Below are 20,086 nucleotides of genomic sequence, written 5' to 3' on the forward strand. Positions count from 1 at the left end.
ATCCCCAAATATGTTTTGATTAAAAGAGAAGGAAGGAATCTGATTTTTTACAGGCAATTAAGTCCTAATAAATGTGTCAGAACTTGGTGGAGGGAAGGTTACATCTGGTGCTCCCTCAGATGAGGAAGGTTAACCGCCTCCCTGGGCGAACGCAGGGGTGTATGTGTGGCTGTTGAACAGGGGGGCCAGGAGCCCCCTATGGGGTTGGGACACACTCAGGAACACATGAAGGGAGCAGCAGCAATTACAGAGTCAAGTTGTTTACAACCCGGCGCAACGTTCTCTCCTAACAATAACCATACATGACGCTCAGAAAATGACACCAGTTTTGCGTTCCCGACTATTGCATCTTGTTGTAATGAGTCCACAGTATAAGAATACCTACGACAAGACGATAACATTGTGTATCGGCGCGATCACATTCAAGACTCAATATTCACTGCCATTTACAAGTGTTTTCCAACAGTCCATAGAGGGTGTACCAATCAGATAGAAAGTTGCAAAACGTAAGGTTGCACCTTGGTTATTCACTTCCTATGAATGTAGTCACAGTTTATATCGTAATCAGAAAGGAACCGGTATTATAGTGGTCTTGTCAGGATGTTGAACTGCGGTATACTCTCAACCGTCTATAGCACAGATTGTGGTTCTCACAGGTGTTTCTTGGACATGCCTGTCTCAAACACTGATTCCCTTGGCAGCGTCTTGTCTTGTTCTTTGAGAATATTGAGGAACATCATGGCAGTTTGGGAGCGATGGCATTTTAAAGCGGATTCCACGTGTGGATCTACATTTGTGTGTCGTGTTGTCGGTGCACACCTACAGCGCTGTGTTTGTGCGTGCGTGCGTGCGGGCCGGGGTCTGAAGTGCCTTTACAAAAAGTGCAAATCTCTGCAGTGCTTGCATCATCATTTACTTACCACAGCCATGCATTATTTACCATAAAAGACCTAAAAATGGATCTTCAGGAAACGATTTATTCTGGTACATTACAAGACCGAGGCAGTGTCTGAAAACCGAGAAATGTGGGGGGAAATGAGGGCCAGGAAACGATCTCCGCCACAATGCTTGTGCTGCTGCCACAATGAAGACGGACGCAAAGACAACTGGAGGACAAGCAAGTTGAAAAGGCTGAACTCCCATCGAAACGATCCCCGGAAAAGAAATATTGCATTCAATCTCGATGATCCTAAATTAGCCTTCCGCGCAGGTAGGCTAGGCACTGAAATAATGTTGACGGTTGGCAAATCCTTCAGTTTGAAACTCAGTTTGAAACCAAATTGCATGTCGCTAAAACAGATTTCATGCTACAGTGCTCTAGGTATACAATGCCACGCAAGCAATGCCTGGTCGAAACATTAATGGACTACCATTACCTTAACTCCCAGTGACCTTAAAATATGCCACCTTTGAATAATTGAACATTAGTTAAGTGTCATGTAATGCTAATATTGACCTTTTAATATGGGTCCCACACGTGTTAACAATATACATACACAGTATATAAACTCTTAGCAGAGAACTTATATCTATGTACACAGTCAAGACACACAGAGAGGGTTGTGCATCCCATTTGTTATGTTCGCTAAATAAAAACTTGCTGGGTATACCGAATAACAAGCCTATTGTTCTGTCCTGGTCAACCGATTTCAGACACTATCCCTCCGAGGGTCAATTTCGAACATGGCCTTCACTGGGAACTGAACTGCGAGGCCGGTTTTGTTGTCTTTGTTTGTCTCAGGGCTACTGTATGAAAGCCTTGCCAGCCCTTCTCTCCTCAGACCCAGTGTATTTCCCCCTTCATCCGGAGACATGGCCTGGGAAAGATCAATTTCTGAGCCATTCTCTCCATCCTGTGGCCTCTGAGATTCTTGTGGAAAGGATAATTGTGGTATCTCACGCACTCTTGCAAGCAGTAGGGACTCACCTGAAATAAACACGGCTCGCTGCAGAGAGAACAACAGTACAACACTAATTGGGCTCCAAGCAGGGAATCGGGAACTGGTGGCAAAACATAGCCGTTTTTCCTCGACTGGCAAGATGGAAGAAAAGATTGAACGTGGCACTGCAGCTTAGGGAGTGCCACGCGAACGCCGGATGGGCGATGAGAAAAGCGTCTCTACAAATAGAATTGCCTAAAGAGAAACATACCTCATAGGACTGATGTGGGGTGAAGGGTACAGAAGCTCCGAATTTCATAATGTGCACTCTACTGCATCTTTCTCTCTCTTTGTATCTATCTCTGTGTACTATGAAATATCCTGTGTATACGCTGCTGTAATGTTGCCCTTTGGCGAGACAAAACACATATCTTAACACTGGGTAAGCTGTCCAGAACAGCAGTTGACCAAATAAATGTGCTTGCGGTCAAACTCCACTTATCCCATTGCGGATGTAATATCAAAACAACACATTATCTAGCATGGACTCCCAAGCCTAACCTGCGCGGCAATCCTCCTTCCAACCACAAAGTTGCACACACACGGACACAACCGTACACACACACACAGGCACAACCGTACACACACGGACACAACGTACAGCTCCTGTAGCTCTACAGAGGAGTTCCATTTAGTCATTTATCCAGAGCGACTTACAGTAAGTACAGGGACATTCCCCCGAGGCAAGTAGGGTGAAGTGCCTTGCCCAAGGACACAACGTCAGTTGGCATGACCGGGAATCGAACTGGCAACCTTCGGATTACCAGCCCGATTCCCTCACCGCTCAGCTACCTGACTCCCTACCAAACGACTCATACCAAACGACTCATACCAAACGACTCATACCAAACGACTCATACCAAACGACTCATACCAAACGACTCAAACTTGTCCCACGATTGCTGGAGAGGTTTCATTAAAGTTGAGGTTTGATCGACAGTATGCTCGTTCTATGATATGACCATCCGGATCGATCCATTATTGGATTTGAAAACGGTAATCACTCACTTATTTAGTCACAAGGTCAGTGCGTCAATTCATGTCACCGTATGTGCGTGTATGCTGAACAGGTACACAGCTGGACCCCATTCTAGCTCTCTTTTTGAAATACATTTTTTGGGAGCATCCACATTTTGTGTTCTGGCTTTTCCAACTCTCTCCTATGAGTTGGTGTAGAAGGCTCTCAAGGCTTCTGTGGAGCTAGGAGCTGAATTCTGAGGTGATGTGGCAGGAACTAAAGAATGTATGTCTATGGAATGGAATGTGGTGTCTGCGGGAGAGATGAGACTGTGTGCATGTGGACCAGGGTACCATGTAGGTACATTGGCATAAGCAGAACTTGATGTCTAGATGTGGGTTGCCTATACAAGCCCAAGACAATGTATGCAGAGATGAATTGAGTTGAATTATCCTAACTGATTACCCTTAAAAAGATCTAGTTTGATCTACCAGATTCATCACCTACCAGTTTTGTCATAAATTAGTCAGTTATTTTATTATTTTCTAGTGTATAATTCTTTGTGTAAGAATTACAGTACAGTAATCATTGCAAAGAAAGTGTTCTGTTTGATATCTTTTGAGGACCTGCCTCACCAAAGAACCCGTTTGAAAACGAGGGCTTGTTCCACCACATTAGCCCGGTTCCCCAACGGCTCCTGACGAGGTTACACAAGCCACATTCATCACAACACTCTTCACAATTTGCTTCCCGACAACGGGCTCTCCCGTCTCCCCGAACAACCCCTTGGATCGTTCCGCAAATCCAGGTCACCGCAGCCCCCCCCCCCCCCCCCCCCCCCCCGCCCGCCTTGCTTACCTTATGCAACAATTATGTCAAAATCCATATAAATAGACATCCAAAATGTACTGGATTACGTAAACAATCTAAATTGTCTGTGGGGGGAGGGGGGGGGGGGGGGGGGGGGGGGGGGGGAGGGGGGAAGAGAGAGAGAGGACCCGGGGGTGGGTGGGGGTGGGGGGATAAGAGAGGACCGGGGGGTGGGTGGGGTGGGGGGATAAGAGAGGACCCGGGGGTGGGTGGGGTGGGGGGGGTTGCTACACAAGGCGAGGAGGGCGAGCGTTTAAGTGGCACCGGGGCCTCGGCCACCGCTAACGCTAATGCGCTAATTAAGAGGCTGAGGGGGTGGCTATCTGCAGGGCGGCTAATTGCCCACCGCCGAACGTCGGCCAATTTATCACCTGGAGGGAGGAGGAGAGAGCCGGAGGAGGAGGAGGAGAAAGAGCGATAGAGAGGCGTCGACCTGGGATCTCGCTTGGAGTCTAAGGGCAGTCGTTCACTCTGTATTTGTAGCGCTCATGTCCAGAACTTGAGCTGGCTTAGCTGCCGCTGTTGTGCTGACTACTCCATGTGCCTGATAAATTACCGGTGAGGCTGTTCGGAAGCGCAGAAAAACCGACCCGGTTCTCATGGGGGTTAACTAACCACTCTGCCCTCTGACCTCATACCCCCGACCTTCACGGTAACCGTAAACCCTTGGAGCATATAGTACTTCCAGAAGTTTCTTCAGTGGCGTGAACACAGCTGGAACATGCTTCTGTTGTTGATGAGGCATGGCCACCTTATCTGCTATGTATATCCAGTCCAGGTTGCAAACGCTTATAGGATTACAAGACGTCTATTCTGTGATAATTGGTTGAATGAAGTTCAGGCCTCTTCCTGTCAACAAATGCTGGTTTGACAAAAGCCACAGTTAAACCCAGGCTCGTTGTGTCAACAATACAGACTCATTGTGATGAAGGCGGCCTCTGCAACCATGAGCGTGCGTGCGCCGTTTCCTAGAGCTAGCTTGAAGAAATCCAGTAAAATTTGCCAAAGGTGCTGTCGTGCATGCCTCTGGATTTGTTTTGTTTGGATTGTTCTCTCGTTCTTCCCCCCTTCGTTCTCTCGTTCTCTCTCTCTCGCTCTCTTTCCGTCTCTCTCACTCACTCACTCTCTCATGGTCTCTCTGTCTCTCTCTCTCTCCCCTACTTTCACACTCCCTGAATCAGCAGGTCCCTTTGGTAAACAAGGCAGAGTGATTTTTGGATTTGCATATTCCCGAATAAATTATATTGCATTTGCGCGATAAGCACGGCGCTGATGCCTGTGTTTCTCCCCCCCCCTCTCTGTCTCTCCCCCTCTCTCCCCCTCTCTCTCCATCCCATATCTGCCTCTCTCTCTCTCTCTCTCCCCCCCCCCCCCTCATCGTTCTTAGCGTTTGTGGCTTCTGCCGAGTATTAACCCCGATCACGAGGGACCTGGGCGAGTGAGAGAGCGCTGCTCAGAAGCCGTGTTTTGGAGGGGAGAAGAACGCCTGTGCCCGGGCCCCCGGAGGGCCCCGCGCTGCCGACTGAACGGATGGCTAATTCAGGACTGATAATGATGCACGCTCATAGCCGCCACCAAGGACAGGGATGCGCCAGAGAAAGGGAGAGAGAGAGAGATATGGAGAGAGAAAGGAAGAGAGAGAGCGAGACAGAGAGAGAGCAAGAGAGAGAAAGGAAGAGAGAGAGCGAGACAGAGAGAGAGCGAGAGAGCGAGAGAGAGAAAGGAAGAGAGAGAGCGAGAGCGAGAGAGAGAAAAGGGGGGGGGAGAAAAAGTGGGTATGGGGAGGGGCGGTCAATAGGAAGGTGAGAGAGATGGCAGGATGGGCAGAGGAGAGGCAGGAGAGGCAGGGAGAGGCAGGTAGAGCCACCACGAGCTCCTCCACGCTCCAGCACCTCGGCTGATCACAGCTCGGAGGGGGAGAGTGGTCCAGTGGTTGATGGGTAATTCTCTGTGTGTGCGTGTGTGTTGTGTTGTGTGTGTATATTGGGGAGGGGGGCACTTCCAGTACTGCACATTCAAGACTCATCTACATACATGCATCCTCTAATTGTGCTGCACGCATGCATGCGACCAGGAAGAGAAAAAAGAGGAATAAATCTCTGTTAAAGATTTGTGTGAGTCTTTTCCAAATGAGTTAGGCAGAGGAGTGAACCCGCCCCTCCTACCTCCCCTCCTCTCCTGTTCCTTTGGAGGATTGGTTGGGCTGCTGGTATTTTGGCTGTGAAAAAGAAACTGGTGGAGGGCAGGGCCATGAATATTCCAAATGACTAATGTTGCACATGCTTATTTTTGACATATCTGGCCTCCGTAGGGAAATAAAACACTTCTAATGCAGGGGGACCATCTGTTATCTGTTGCTGGTGTTTCAGAGCAGGCGCATGGTGCCCGGGCACACACACACGCTCACACTTGTGTACACACACGCGCATGCACACTCAAACACACACACGCACACACACACACACACACAGCAGGAGGCCCAGACAGACACTCGACAAAACACTACACTACACAAAACCACACTCACACACTCTTACAAACCCTCTCTGACAACCACACGCACACACACACACACACACTACAAACACACACACTACAAACACAGTTTCCACCGGGAGCAGGCCGAGCAGACAGGCACTAAACTCCTATACAAATTGCACGACTCCTTTTTAATTCAGTGTGTTTGTCAGATGTGCTGTAAATCTCGGCAGCGGGGTGACAGGGAATATACACATTTTTATGCCGCCTATAAATACAGCCTGCCTGCCTGTCTGTCTGCATGCCTGTCTGTCGACCTGCCTGCCTGCTTGTCTGTCTACCTGCCTGCCTGCTTGTCTGTCTACCTGCCTGTCTATCTGCCTGCTTTTCTGTCCACCTGCCTGTCTATCTGCATGCTTGTCTGTCTACCTGCCTGTCTATCTGCATGCCTGTCTGCCTGCCTGTCTATCTGCAGGCCTGTCTGTCTGCCTGCCTGTCTGTCTATCTGCATGCCTGCCTGTCTATCTGCATGTCTGTCTACCTGCCTGTCTATCCGCATGCCTGTCTGTCTGCCTGCCTGTCTGTCTATCTGCATGCCTGCCTGTCTATCTGTCTGTCTACCTGCCTGTCTATCTGCCTGCTTTTCTGTCCACCTGCCTGTCTATCTGCCTGCTTGTCTGTCTACCTGCCTGTCTATCTGCATGCCTGTCTGCCTGCCTGTCTATCTGCATGCCTGTCTGTCTGCCTGCCTGTCTGTCTATCTGCATGCCTGCCTGTCTATCTGCATGTCTGTCTACCTGTCTGTCTATCTGCATGCCTGCCTGTCTATCTGCATGCCTGTCTGCCTGCCTGTCTATCTGCATGCCTGTCTGTCTGCCTGCCTGTCTGTCTATCTGCATGCCTGCCTGTCTATCTGCATGTCTGTCTACCTGCCTGTCTATCTGCATGCCTGTCTGTCTGCCTGCCTATCTGCATGCCTGTCTGTCTGCCTGCCTGTCTATCTGCATGCCTGCCTGTCTATCTGTCTGCCTGCCTGTCTATCTGCATGCCTGCCTGTCTATCTGTCTGCCTGCCTGTCTATCTGCATGCCTGCCTGTCTATCTGCCTGTCTACCTGGCTGTCTGCCTCCTCACACAGGCAGCCATGGTCAGGGACAGGAGCGCAATGCTGAAGGGCAATAAGCACCGAGCAGCATCACCTTGGAAACCAAACACAGCGAGGCACAGCAGCGTCTGTCTCAGACACACGTCAACAGGAAATGGATTTCTCTCTCTAGACTCGTAAGCACGTGACCCGGGGGGAAAAAAACGTTCCAGTCTGTCAGGAAATGGGAGTTCTCGAGTCATAATAGCTGTAGTCGAAACCAGAAATGATGGCGTTAATATACAAGACGTGAGTGATCAGCAACGGACATTGCAGCATTCTCAAGAGGATCTAAGCAAAATGGACAGATGCCCTATTCTGGAGTTAGAGAACGGAAAACTCAAGACCTTACAAGTGTGAAACATCAGAAGGACACACCTTTACGAAACCCACATCCCAACGTTGTGGCTGCTGCACCTGCAGCCTGAGATCTGAGAGTGTCCGAGTGAGACAGAACAGAGACCGACTCGATCAGGATTTGTCCGTATCCAGGTCAACCACCCGAATCAAAAGCTGAGGATTGGTTAACACTGCTGGGCTGGCTGTATAAACCTTGTCTACCTTGCACAGCCTCACATGTTAAGAGGGTAGACCGACATACATTGGAACGCATATGGCAAATGAAAGTGCTAGATAGCGTTTTAAGATACGAACACAATCCTTGCACCTTGACAGGTTGCAAGTATTCCATTGTTTTTGTCATTACCACAACTAAAAGCAACATTTTTTACCATATTTAATCAATGTGGCATCACATTGTGCACCAAACGCCATGATTTGCTCGTCTCAATACAAAAACATTTTAACGATGCCCAGCGTTTGATTAACCGCCTTTTTGCTTTTGGTAAAAACTCACATTGTACGAACCCTATACAGTCAGGGTATCTCATGATATTGTCTCGTCCAAATAACCCATTTAAACCTTGTTGACAACAGATGTTACCCAATTCATTTGAGGGTTCTCCCTTTGAGAGAGGATGCAATGGAATGTGTGATGGGCGTAGCTACAAATTGAAGTCAAAAAATTTCGCTCAGAATGTTGTTTTTGAGACCCTGTTTTGGGCCGAAATGACCTTGTACGTGCAGTAATTGATATTACTTAGGACTGCTTGCATTTTTTTGATGATTATTGTAATTTCTTCTCTGATTGAAATGCGGACTGATTGTTGTGCTGATGCAGTTAAAACTCAAGTGATGCATTTTATAATACAAGCGCTTCATATCTTTATACGCATTTATAAACAAATACATTTATATGACATTTTCATAGCAGGTATTACATTTTCATGACTGAATGATGTTCATGTGTGGTAATATACATCCATCTCCTATCCTAGTCTTGCCAAAGTGTCGCTTGTCACATTCATGCGAGCCATCACCGTAGGTGTTACTGTCGCCAGATGTCCTACTATGATGTAAAAAAAATAAACCCGCCTCTTCCGTGTTACTCCATCACACGTATACATGTCAACACGCTGGTCGGGTGGCTTCCGTGTCAAACCTGTGTGTATCTATCCTGTCTAATTACTGGCCGCGGTTTCAGAATGCCCAGTTTGGGCTCTGAGTCGCGACTGCGACTCGGAAGATCGAGTGCGGCCGCTAGGCTTGGACGGCGCCTGCTCCGAGTCGCCCCCTGGAGGTCGCGTGGGCAAAGCGCACGTCGAGCCGAGCCGCAACGGCACGTCCATCAAATGAGGTGCGTACGGTCCTGTAGATGCTAGACACACAGTGAGATGTGAAACCTACTGTTCCGATTAGCGACATCCACGGCCTTTCAGAGGAAGGCGGAGGTGATGTCGCCTTGTTGAACGCACGACATCCTAGCGCTCGCGACTGTGTGATAGCATCTCCCATGGACGTCTCGTACCTCAATGAGCTCTCTATCATATCCTTGTCTGGTGAGTGGCACTTTGGGATGAAAAGGTGTTTCTTTTTGGTGCGTGTGTGTGTGTTTCCTTAAAGCGCACACGCGCACAGACCACAGGATTAGTCATCAGCCTTGATCTGACGGCTATCTCGTGGAGCATGATGTGTGGCTGTAATGGGAAGTTTTTTTTTGGGCTTCCTGGGATGGGGGGGGTAGCTGTGTGTGTGTGTTGCAAGGGTGGGTGTAATGACTTACCGCTCACCGCAGCCTTGATGTCGGGGTCTCCATCCATACGGCCGCCCGGCGCGGCACGCGAGCCTTTGATCTACACACGCGTAATGGAAGGAGAGAGGGAGCAGAAAGCAGGTCATAGATCCGTCTGCTGCGAGGACCCTGGCCCTCGCCGCCGCTCGTGTCCTGGAGGCGTGTGCGCTGTGGCGTCCGTGTACGTGGGACTCGCATTGGAGGTGTTTGTTCGTTGTAAGGGGGCGGGGGGGGGGGGGGGGGGGCAAAGGTGTTCAAGTGGCTCTGAGAGCTCTTTGCAGCGCCATGTATCAGGGCTGTGTGGTGCACTCCTCCACAGACAATGGGGAGAGAGAGAGAGAGACAACAGAGGGAAGAGAGAGAGAGAGAGAGAGACAACAGAGGGAAGAGAGAGAGAGAGGCCAACCAAACTGTGTTCCAGTCCTGCCCCCCCCCCCCCCCCCCCCCCCCCGAGAGCCCGCTTTGATTGAAATGTGATTCTGTGATGCATGAGGATGCTGGGATCCTGCTGCCGCCGCACACCTCTGGGAGCGCGGAGCGGAGCGCTGGGCGGAGTGCTGGGCGGAGCGCTGGGCGGAGCGCTAGGCGGAGCGCTGGACGGAGGGCTGGGCGGAGCGCTAGGCGGAGCGCTGGACGGAGGGCTGGGCGGAGCGCTGGGCGGAGCGCTGGGCGGAGCGCTGGACGGAGCGCTGGGCGGAGCGCTGGGCGGAGCGCTGCAGCGCTGGGCGGAGCGCTAGGCGGAGCGCTGGACGGAGCGCTGGAGCGCTGGACGGAGCGCTGGAGCGCTGGACGGAGCGCTGGACGGAGCGCTGGGCGGAGCGCTGGGCGGAGCGCTGGACGGAGCGCTGGGCGGAGCGCTGGGCGGAGCGCTGGGCGGAGCGCTGGGCGGAGCGCTGGGCGGAGCGCTGGGCGGAGCCATTGAACATTGTTCGCAATCCGATGGAACAATGGATTGCGAACAATGTTCAATTAGCAGGATCTGTCAAAAATCTAATCCAACCTTCGCTTTGAGGAGGAAGGGGGGCGAGGAGGTGTAACTTTGAACCCCCAAGAGCCTTTTTAGCCTGCTCTGATAAGTCGGCACGAGAAGTAAACATTGATATTTCCTACTCGCACGTGCTCCGATGGATATTGATATAGTGATATATACAAATATTAACCTCCAACCGGTTTGCCGTTGCTGTGTGATAGCGTTTGTTGGCGCTTGTGGGCGTTTCAGCGAGGGGAGAGAAAGTTCCAGAACACCTTGGTGTGAAGACTAACCCTGGTAAACTAAGAACTCCACTCTCAATCCTGGTGTGTGAGAGGAAGAGGCGCCGCGGACAGGATGGTGGCTCCCCTCTCTCCTGGGAGAAGGAGAGACCCGTCTGAGGTAACGCTGACTGGAGATGTGCGTCGAGGAGGATGGGATCGTGGGGGGGTTTCAGGCAGGGTATAAGGGCTGTAAGGCTTTGTGGTGGATGTGCGGTGAGAAATGCTGTTGGGTATGCTTTGCCATGACGGACTTCAAAGAAAAAGTTACCCGTCGCTAGGCTAGCTCATTTGGCAGAGTATTACATGTTTGCTGGTAACTGTTAATTTTGCCAAGTGGGTCAATTAAAAGTATCAAGCGGATGAAATTAAAAACATCTACAAATGTGTGTTTATGAATTGTTGCAGCTGTGAGAAACGATGGAAAGGGAAGATCCAACACAGGAAGAGCTGTTTGCTCACAACAACAACGTCAGCTCAGCAAGACTTGGCCTCCTGCAGCCACAATATCCACACAAGCGACTTGGTTTGTGGTGTGTGCGGTCTCTCCACACACACACACGCACAGACATCTCGAGTCCTCTGCACCACACCTTTCCACTCCCTCTTTGCGGCCTGGTTCTGTACGCGAGACACAGAGAAAGACGCACACAGGCAGTGCCAAAGTTCAAGCCGACTAAAACTCTCCCTCACATGAGCTGGCACGCAAGACAAGGAGCGCACACGACACAACGACTGCGCAGCATTTAAATGAGTCTTTGTTCACTACTGGGGGGTTTTAACTCCTTAGGTACACACTACCACATCCCGGGTAACCGTCCTCCGAGAGGAAAGATAAGTAAATGGGAAAAGAAGAGCAGGAATCCTTGGAAACCTGAATTAATTGACAAGCAGATCTTTTCCAGAAGTTTCGAATCATCAAACAGATTTCATTTTGTCTCCCACTGCCACCCCCACACCCCCCTCACCCACAGCGCTTCCTTGAGGGACTTATTTTATAAATACAGCCCTAATCAAAATAAATGGCGAAAAGCTCTTTGGGAGTTGAAGGCTATACACAGTTACATCAGAGGAACCGATGTAATTGAAACGGCTGCGTGCGCATCAGCCGAGGTTTAAATCGACTTGAGATTCCGGCTCATGCGAGGGTTTTTTCCTTCCCAGCGTTCCGAAGAGCTTTTTCAGTCCCGTTGTGTTTTTTTCCCTGCTCCCCCTGCATTTGGCAGACCTATATTTGTGACGGCCAACTGTGAGTGACATGGGCCTCCTTCTGAGTGTGTTGTACCGAATTCCCTCTGCTGTATTTGTGTGTGTTTACAGTACGTGTGCCTTCCTCTCAGACCTCCTCCCTGTGTGTGTTTGTGTGTGCTCTTACTCCTCCCCAGTGTGTGTGTGGGTGTGTGTGCGCGTGTGTGTGTTCCTCCTAGTCGGCCTCCTTGTGTGTGTGTGTGTCTTACACAGTCGACGCGTCTGAGAGGCCCCTCCTCTGTTGTTTTGCGCTGACGGCTGTTCTCGTCGAGGGGGTGGGTGGCCGGACCAGGCTGGTTTGCCGTAGCAGGTCACTGATGTGGGCCTTGAGGGCCATGTGATGGATCTGACACTGCACTTGTAGTCCGGGGCCACTGCCTGGCATCCTGCTGTGGAGAAACTACATTTCCCAGCAGACTGAACAGGAGAGTGGAGAAGTAAACTAAAGTGTTTGAAGTGTAGCTTCAATGACGGACATTTGATTGAAAGCACACCATCGACAGGCCCTTAAAAAGAATGTACAGTGGCCGGCATTAGCTGAAAGGAGAGTTATTATGCGGAAATTGTGTTTTCTCACATCGCTGTAGAATTTCCTAATAGGGTTCCCGTGTGACTGACCTTTCGTTTCTTTCTTCTTTTAACGGCTATTAAGGACAAACATTTTGGCTAAAGGACGTGGCATTCATGTTCCTTCACGTGGCAAGCTGTGCCAAGCAGCGTGTCAGTGATAAAAGCTTGTTTTGTCGCCCTCCCACAGCTTTGACCAGGACAGAATGTCACCAATGAGAGGCTTGTAACACTCGTCAGTGCCACGTTTCAGGAGTTCACATCCTCGCCTGTCTGGCATCGGGACCGCCTTGTTGACGGTAGTAGCAGCGGGGGGTGGACGGAGCCACCGTGAATAGTGCGCGCGCGCTCTGCGGAGAGGTAAAATAACGAGGAGCCGGGCCACCACGCGGCGTGGAGGAGAGAGCCGCCGCGGATCCTTGGCCTCTGGCTGGGTAGCTGTGAAAAACGTCTACCTCCCCCCTCCCTCCCTCCCCCCGCGCGCCTTCCTTTTCCCCCCTCCCTTCTTTTCCCCTCCCTCCCCCTCCCTCCCCTCCGCTGTTCGAACGGGGGACAAAGTCGCCCAGAGAGACGTTTCTGTCGCCGGGCTCGGCGGATGCTGCTTCTCCTCTGTCTCTCCCGCTCAGGGCCGGACTGAGCGAGGGGAGTCAGAGGGGTTCGACCGGCGGAGCTCTTGATGAGTTCGAATGACACGAGGCAGAGGGCACCCCCATGTCACCTCCTCCTCACAGCCTTTCTTTCCATGCGAGCTCTATTTGGGAACACTTTCCTCGAAGGGGGTGCCCATGACACCTTTTGTGAAATCATTCGTGGCACCTTCACGACTTTCGAGCATCGTTATGAACGATACATCGCAACGAATTGTTTAAATGTCGTTTGACGCCAGCCTGGTCCTAACCAGACTCTCGTACATTTCATGTGTACAGAGAGTCTGGGCTCGCTTCATTGACAAGCGTTAACTTCCTTGAAGGCGGGTACTCTGTTGAAGTTAAAAACTATTGGATCTGCCCAGAGCCACTCTGGATCTGCCATAACCAATCGCTAGTGTTTGCCTTAGCCAACTCCTTCACGACTAACGGAGCTAGCTGGAAAATCAACGAACCCCATGGGGAGCAAAGATTGTTCTTGCTCCGGCTTAAACTTCTGGATATTCGGCAGCGTTGCCACAACGGGCCGAATGGCTTCCCTCGCATGTTCTCCGCCGCCATTACTGAACTACAACACAAACTAGCGCACAACATCAACGTCATCGTTCTCAGCCACTCCCTCTGTTCGCTGATTGGACAGGTAGAAAAATTAACTGGAGACATCTGACTTACGTACCTCATACCCAGACCTAGTACAGAAGCAAAATCAAAATTGAGCGGAAGTACGTAGGAGGGCAGGGCCAGCCTAGTTTGATGCTGCATTTCTGAATAAAAGTCTTTGAACGAAATCCCAGAAACAAATTTATAGGCATCTAAATGAAGTGACAAGGTTTGCCTTTTTAAAGGTCAAAACAAAAATTATATTTTAGATTTGTCTAACATCATACAACTGTATTAAATGTAATTAAAATATGTCTGATACCCCGCCACACCACACCCATGTGTGTGTGTCTGTGTGGGTGTGAATGAATTCAGGAATTGTTGTACATTTACAGTACCAAGACCCTCTTCAAGGAAAGTATCCAATATTTCGTTTCCTCCCCTCTCTTTCTCCCCTACAATCCCTGTCAGTCTACAAAGTCTATATTCCAATAAAGCAGAAATGCCCTCAAGAACATCCCAAAAAATAAGCTCACTGTAAAGAGAAAAAAAAGTGTAGAGAGTTTGTGTGCGTACGTGTGCGTGTAAGTAAAGGGAAAAAAGTGCCTCAGCAATGTCCTTGGTGCCCTCCACCTCAGAGTGACGAGCATATGTGACAGATTTACATCCTGGTCCTAATTTGATAGCTGCTAATAAAAACGGAGCATGCGGCGTTGAGACATGCGCCCCACTACATTGGCACCCTCTACTGCTGACAGGGTGCATGCTGGGAAGCCCAAGATTGACAGCCGACAGGCTAATTTACGGTTGATCTCGGTAAGGCGCAGTGGTTTCTGAAGTCGCGTGGGGGGGGGGGGGGGGGGGGCAACTTCCTGTGTGAGAGCTCGACGTGGCCTGAGGTCTGGCCGTCTCCGTCTCTCTTCTTAAACGCTCCGGACTGCGGAAAGCACGGGCCGGACGCATGTGAAGCGGGCCGTGTGCGTGTTCGCATGTTCCCCGGCATGCGACCGTGTGTGCATCCGTGAGCCTTCTGATGTGACGGGGGGAGGGGGGGGGCTGGAGGAGAGAGAAGGATAGCCACCATGGACACACATGCGCTCTGTCATGTGTGATCGAGTGGAGTACCACACACGGCATCCGTAAAAAAGAAAAGACAAAAAAAAAGGGGGGGGGGATGCCTCACAAGGGCCACCACTTCCACATCAAAGGCACGTTGTCATAACAGACCGTCGCAGCCACCTCGCCGCGGCGACACCGCTCGGCTGCTCGATGACGCCAGCGTGGGGCGGTGGAAATGGGAGCCCGGGCAGAACACACACACGGCCGACGAGCGAGGAGGAAGAGAGAGAGAGAGAGAGAGAGAGAGAGAGAGAGAGAGAGAGAGAGAGAGAGAGGAGGACGGGGAGTTCAACAAAACGGACAAATTGTCAGGATGTGCGCGGCAGAACGGCGATTCTGGAGAGGGGAAATTGCCGTCGCGAGCCGGCGTTTTCCCCACCCCTCCATGAAATTGAATATCGCGGAGGAAATGAGGTGTGCTTTCCAATAAGGGGGCAGGCGATCATCGCAGCCATCTCGCATTTGGGGAATGTGAAATTGAGAGGCGGGCTTCTGTAAGAGATAGAGGCGGGGGGGGGGGGGGTGAGAGTGGTATTTTTCTACTGTTTATACAGGGCTGTGTGTCTCCTGACAGAGAGGATGACAAAGGAAATGTTAGCAGGTACAGGTGGACATGGAGGTGGCTCGGGAGTTTCGAGGGGAGCTTCTCCTCGTCTTTTCCGAGGGTTTCGGAAGTCTGATCTGCGGCCGGCCGTCAAGTGTTTGGTGACACGGTGAAAAGGGCTCCACAAGTAAAGATAGATTCGACCGATCCGATGGAGACGTCTGGGCCAGGCAGAAAAAAAAACTGGATTTCCTATCAACAAGAGCTGATGACTTTCTCGAGGTAAAACCCCAGGAGTTAAACCCAGAGTAGGAAAATTTCTGCGCTTTCACATTTCACATTTAGTCATTTAGCAGACGCTCTTATCCAGAGCGACTTACAGTAAGTACAGGGACATTCCCCCCGAGGCAAGTAGGGTGAAGTGCCTTGCCCAAGGACACAACGTCATTTGGCACGGCCGGGAATCGAACTGGCAACCTTCAGATAACTAGACCGATTCCCTAACCGCTCAGCCATCTGACTCGCTTTCATCTCTGAAGCTGTGCTGAAGCACTGAGCGCTACTCTATATTTCATGTGGGACGGGGCCTCCAAAACATCCGATTGCACAATCCCTATAGGGGGGTCAGGTCAGGACAACACCCGACAACAAACTCACCTATCCTGCAATAAAAACGAGCCGACAAGGTTGTGCCATGCGCGTTGGATGTCGTTCCTCGTCAATATTTCAAGGGGACGAGTCACGCGAGGTCAGACGCTGGGAGAGACTGCTGGAGACAGTGTGCTGGTCCACCTTCCCCTGCAGGTTTCTACTGCCGTACACTGGCCATGTTGACCTACAGTGCATCAACAACATCTGTCGACCAGTCGAAATGGCTTGGAATTGAAACCCCCTCTCCAAGAGTCCTGTTGACTCATCTTTTGGGGGGGTGATAACATGCTAGAATACTAAGCTTACCATCTTCGGTGGGTAAATCTGTCCCCTTCGATGTCGTCTTTCTTTGTACTCTTTAGCACAAAGGATTGTCATCCGTGCATTCTCCTTTAGCACGAGACAAATACGTTGAAATGCTAATTTGCTGTTCCGTCCTCGCGTGGCGCTCGATTCACGATCATTGGAAGCGATAGGAAATTCGAAGTGAAACGCTGCCTGGACACAATGTGTAGCACCACACCTGACCATGTGGAGTTTGGAAGAAATCCTAAATGGGGCAGCGGAAAACAAAAAGGGGAAAAATGGGGGGGTGAGTTCCTCGTCACTGGCGCCTGCATATCGGCCTGTCAGGAGGGCCTTTCGTGCCACACTCTCCATGCCCGGCTGAGTGAAACCGAGGCAATGTACCCCATGAAATATTCAACAAAGTTGTCTTTGCTAAAAAAAAGAAGGGGCAGGGCGCGGTGCGAGGGAGGGAGGGAGTTACCCCAAATGCTTTCCATGTCAGGTCTGCTTAGGTCTCTTTACAAGAGCAGCGGCAGGGGGGCGGGGGAGACAGCGGGGGGTCCATTAGATGTTCACACAAAAGCACCCCCCCCCCCCCCCCACAGTGGACCGGCGCCTCACCACAACCCGTCCCTGAAAATAGTCCACCCCCAAGAAAATAATAGTCCAAGAAAAGAAAAGTGCAATGACACCCCGCTACTGTACTCTCTCTCTGGCAATAAGCTGTTATCTCCTTCTGTGTGTCTCCTCCCTCAATTAGCCCTCTCTCAGGGTTGAAACACCTCTGTGACTCGCCATGCCTTGAAAAGCACGATCGGGAGGGGGGGGGGGGTGGGGTTGGGGGGAAGCATGCTTAAGATATGACATTTCCGCATCTATAATCGTTCCAAAGACGATCTCTCGTCCAATATCGCATACCCCTTAACAAATTTACAAAAAAATACTCAACCTTGAAATGACGAAAGAACATTGCTTTTGCGCCTAACCCATACCACCCGGGTGTCGTTACTTGCGGTAATGTAGAAGCTATAAATGGCAACGAGATGGCAATGGTACGTGCTGTTTGCATTGTGCACTCAGGTTCTTCCTCCTATTAATAACAATGTCCTGGCGCTCCTCCTAAAAGGCCTCCGGGAGACTCAGCTCGTTTGCCCAGCCTGTCAACAAAACAGTCCTCCAAGGTGTTTAACACCTCGCCGACCGTATACAAGCACATCTTTACGTTTAGCGCCGATGAAGACGACAACATGGCTGCTCAGCATATCCTGCTTTTAGAAACATGATGAATGACACAGCTCTAAGGGGAGAGCAAATGACCCTGTGTGTTGGCTGCTCGTCTGGTAACATGGGGGCAGTTAGTCGGAGTTCAGGAGCTGTTTCTCTTCGAGGTGGCCCTTGGTGCCTGAAGTAAATCTGAATTGGATCTTGTCCGCAAGACGCTATGAAATTGTATTTAAGAGCCCCGGCACTCTAAAAGTTATAGATTTTAAAATGCCATCATTTTGGCTAAAGGAACAGCACATTCTCTCTGTTCCGTGGTCAATTTGGACAGGAACGTTTTGATGGAACTCAGAATGGTTCACATTTGCTAAGTAGAAGAGACAGCACCTCGGGCACAAAGTGAGGGAAATTCCAACAGAGCCTTTGTCTTCACCGGCACTGATAAGTTTCTGTATGGATTTTTGCAGAACTGGAGCCTCCCCAAACACAAAGCAGACAGATCCAAGCTGGTAGGTGAAACAGAGGCTGGGGAGGCAGCAGACTCTGGTGGGGGAAACAGAGGCTGGGGAGGCAGCAGACTCTGGTGGGGGAAACAGAGGCTGGGGAGGCAGCAGACTCTGGTGGGGGAAACAGAGGCTGGGGAGGCAGCAGACTCTGGTGGGGGAAACAGAGGCTGGGGAGGCAGCAGACTCTGGTGGGGGAAACAGAGGCTGGGGAGGCAGCAGACTCTGGTGGGGGAAACAGAGGCTGGGGAGGCAGCAGACTCTGGTGGGGGAAACAGAGGCTGGGGAGGCAGCAGACTCTGGTGGGGGAAACAGAGGCTGGGGAGGCAGCAGACTTGATGGCCCACGTCTCCTTAATTGTTATGCAAGCCAGTCAGCCCAGTGATACTGGTAGGATGCCACCCACTCCCCATCTACCCCCCTCTAACCCTCACAACATTAGCGCCAAGCTAAACCAGCTTGTAGTCCAATGTAAAAACGGTCTGGGGGTTTGTGTGTGTGGGGAGAGAGACAATGAGCTTTTAATTGGGGCCTGTGATTCGGCGTGAGTCATTACGCGTGTTAGCGTTCCAACGACGGGCTGCTGTCACGGCGGCGGCTGTCGGCCTCATCGCCGCGTTGCCAGAGTTACGCCGGTAGCCGTTCGCAGCGCGGGGCGCCGTGAGAAGGCGTCGCAAGCCGCCATCGACGCTGTGGCGCTCAACTTCAGCACAACACAATTAGAGCCCACACAGCCCCTTTGTATCTGTGTGAAAAGGTCACTCCTGTCAACCCAATATTATGCTCTCTCTCTTCCTAGATTCTGAGATTCTGTTTCAAAAACATCCTTGAGAAGACAGAGACAGAGAGAGACAGGGAGACAGAGAGACAGAGAGAGAGACAGAGAGAGACAGAGAGAGAGACAAAGAGAGAGAGACAAAGACAGAGAGAGAGACAGAGAGAGAGACCGAGAGACAGAGAGAGTGAGAGACAGAGACAGAGAGACAGAGAGAGAGAGAGAGAGAGAGAGAGACAAAGACAGAGAGAGAGACAGAGAGAGAGAGAGAGAGAGAGAGAGACAGAGAGAGAGACAGAGAGAGAGACAGAGAGAGTGAGAGACAGAGAGAGACAGAGAGAGAGACAGAGAGAGAGAGAGAGAGAGAGAGAGAGAGAGAGAGAGAGAGAGAGAGAGAGAGAGAGAGAGAGAGAGAGAGAGACTGGCAAGGTGGTGGTGTCGGGTGGGCGGGGGGCGAGGGTAAAGAGGACCCGGCCAACGTATTAGATCAGTAAATTATATAAATATATGACAACGGTGACTCATCACGCATTCAGCGGAGAGAAACTCGATTGGCGGAACGGCGGTCTGGAGAAAGGAGATGGAGGCCACCGAGGCCAGGCTTGAGCTTGGCGTGGACACAGACTTCAGCTGCTCAGACAGACATCGGTTGACCCGACAGATGTATCCTTGCAGCTGCTTTGTATACATAGAAACACACACACACGCATCTGTTTTTAACGCCCATTTCTCCCAAGCATGTCGGGAAGAAACTGCTCCCCCCCCCCCTCGCTGAATAGCGAGGAGGAATCAATTCAATCTGTTGGACATTGACTGAGGGAGATATGTCTTTTTTTTGTTGACAGGACTCGATTGAAAAACAAATAAACCTGCGTGTATTTGACTGCTGTTGCCATGAAACAGGAGGCCGAGTGTCTTCATATTCGCATTCCGTGATAGGAAGGCCGGCGGCCCAGATAAGTCCGTTGGACGTCCCAAATCTAATCTCCACCCGAGTGTTTTTTTGTCTATGGAAATGACAAGCTTCTTATCGGCGCGGGTGGGTTATTTGCGCGGACTCGCTGCGAAGGGACTCAATCACCGCTGCCCAGCGACAGGCCCCGCTCTCCCCCCCCCCCCCCCGTCTTTCTTTATCTGGGGGACAGGAAATGA

General features: G+C 51.0%; 1 protein-coding gene across 2 annotated transcripts in view; it reads right to left on the reverse strand.

The window, feature by feature from the left end:
* LOC136967713 (glucosidase 2 subunit beta-like) overlaps positions 1-20,086 on the reverse strand; it is a gene marked incomplete in the record, with an annotated part of 105,043 nt that overhangs the window by 51,119 nt on the left and 33,838 nt on the right. For both annotated transcript variants that reach the window (XM_067261616.1, XM_067261614.1), the window contains 1 exon segment: positions 9,512-9,581. In XM_067261616.1, the coding sequence (XP_067117717.1) occupies positions 9,512-9,581 (70 nt within the window).

The sequence above is a fragment of the Osmerus mordax genome, chromosome 23 (assembly GCF_038355195.1).
Source record: "Osmerus mordax isolate fOsmMor3 chromosome 23, fOsmMor3.pri, whole genome shotgun sequence".
Taxonomy (NCBI): domain Eukaryota; kingdom Metazoa; phylum Chordata; class Actinopteri; order Osmeriformes; family Osmeridae; genus Osmerus; species Osmerus mordax.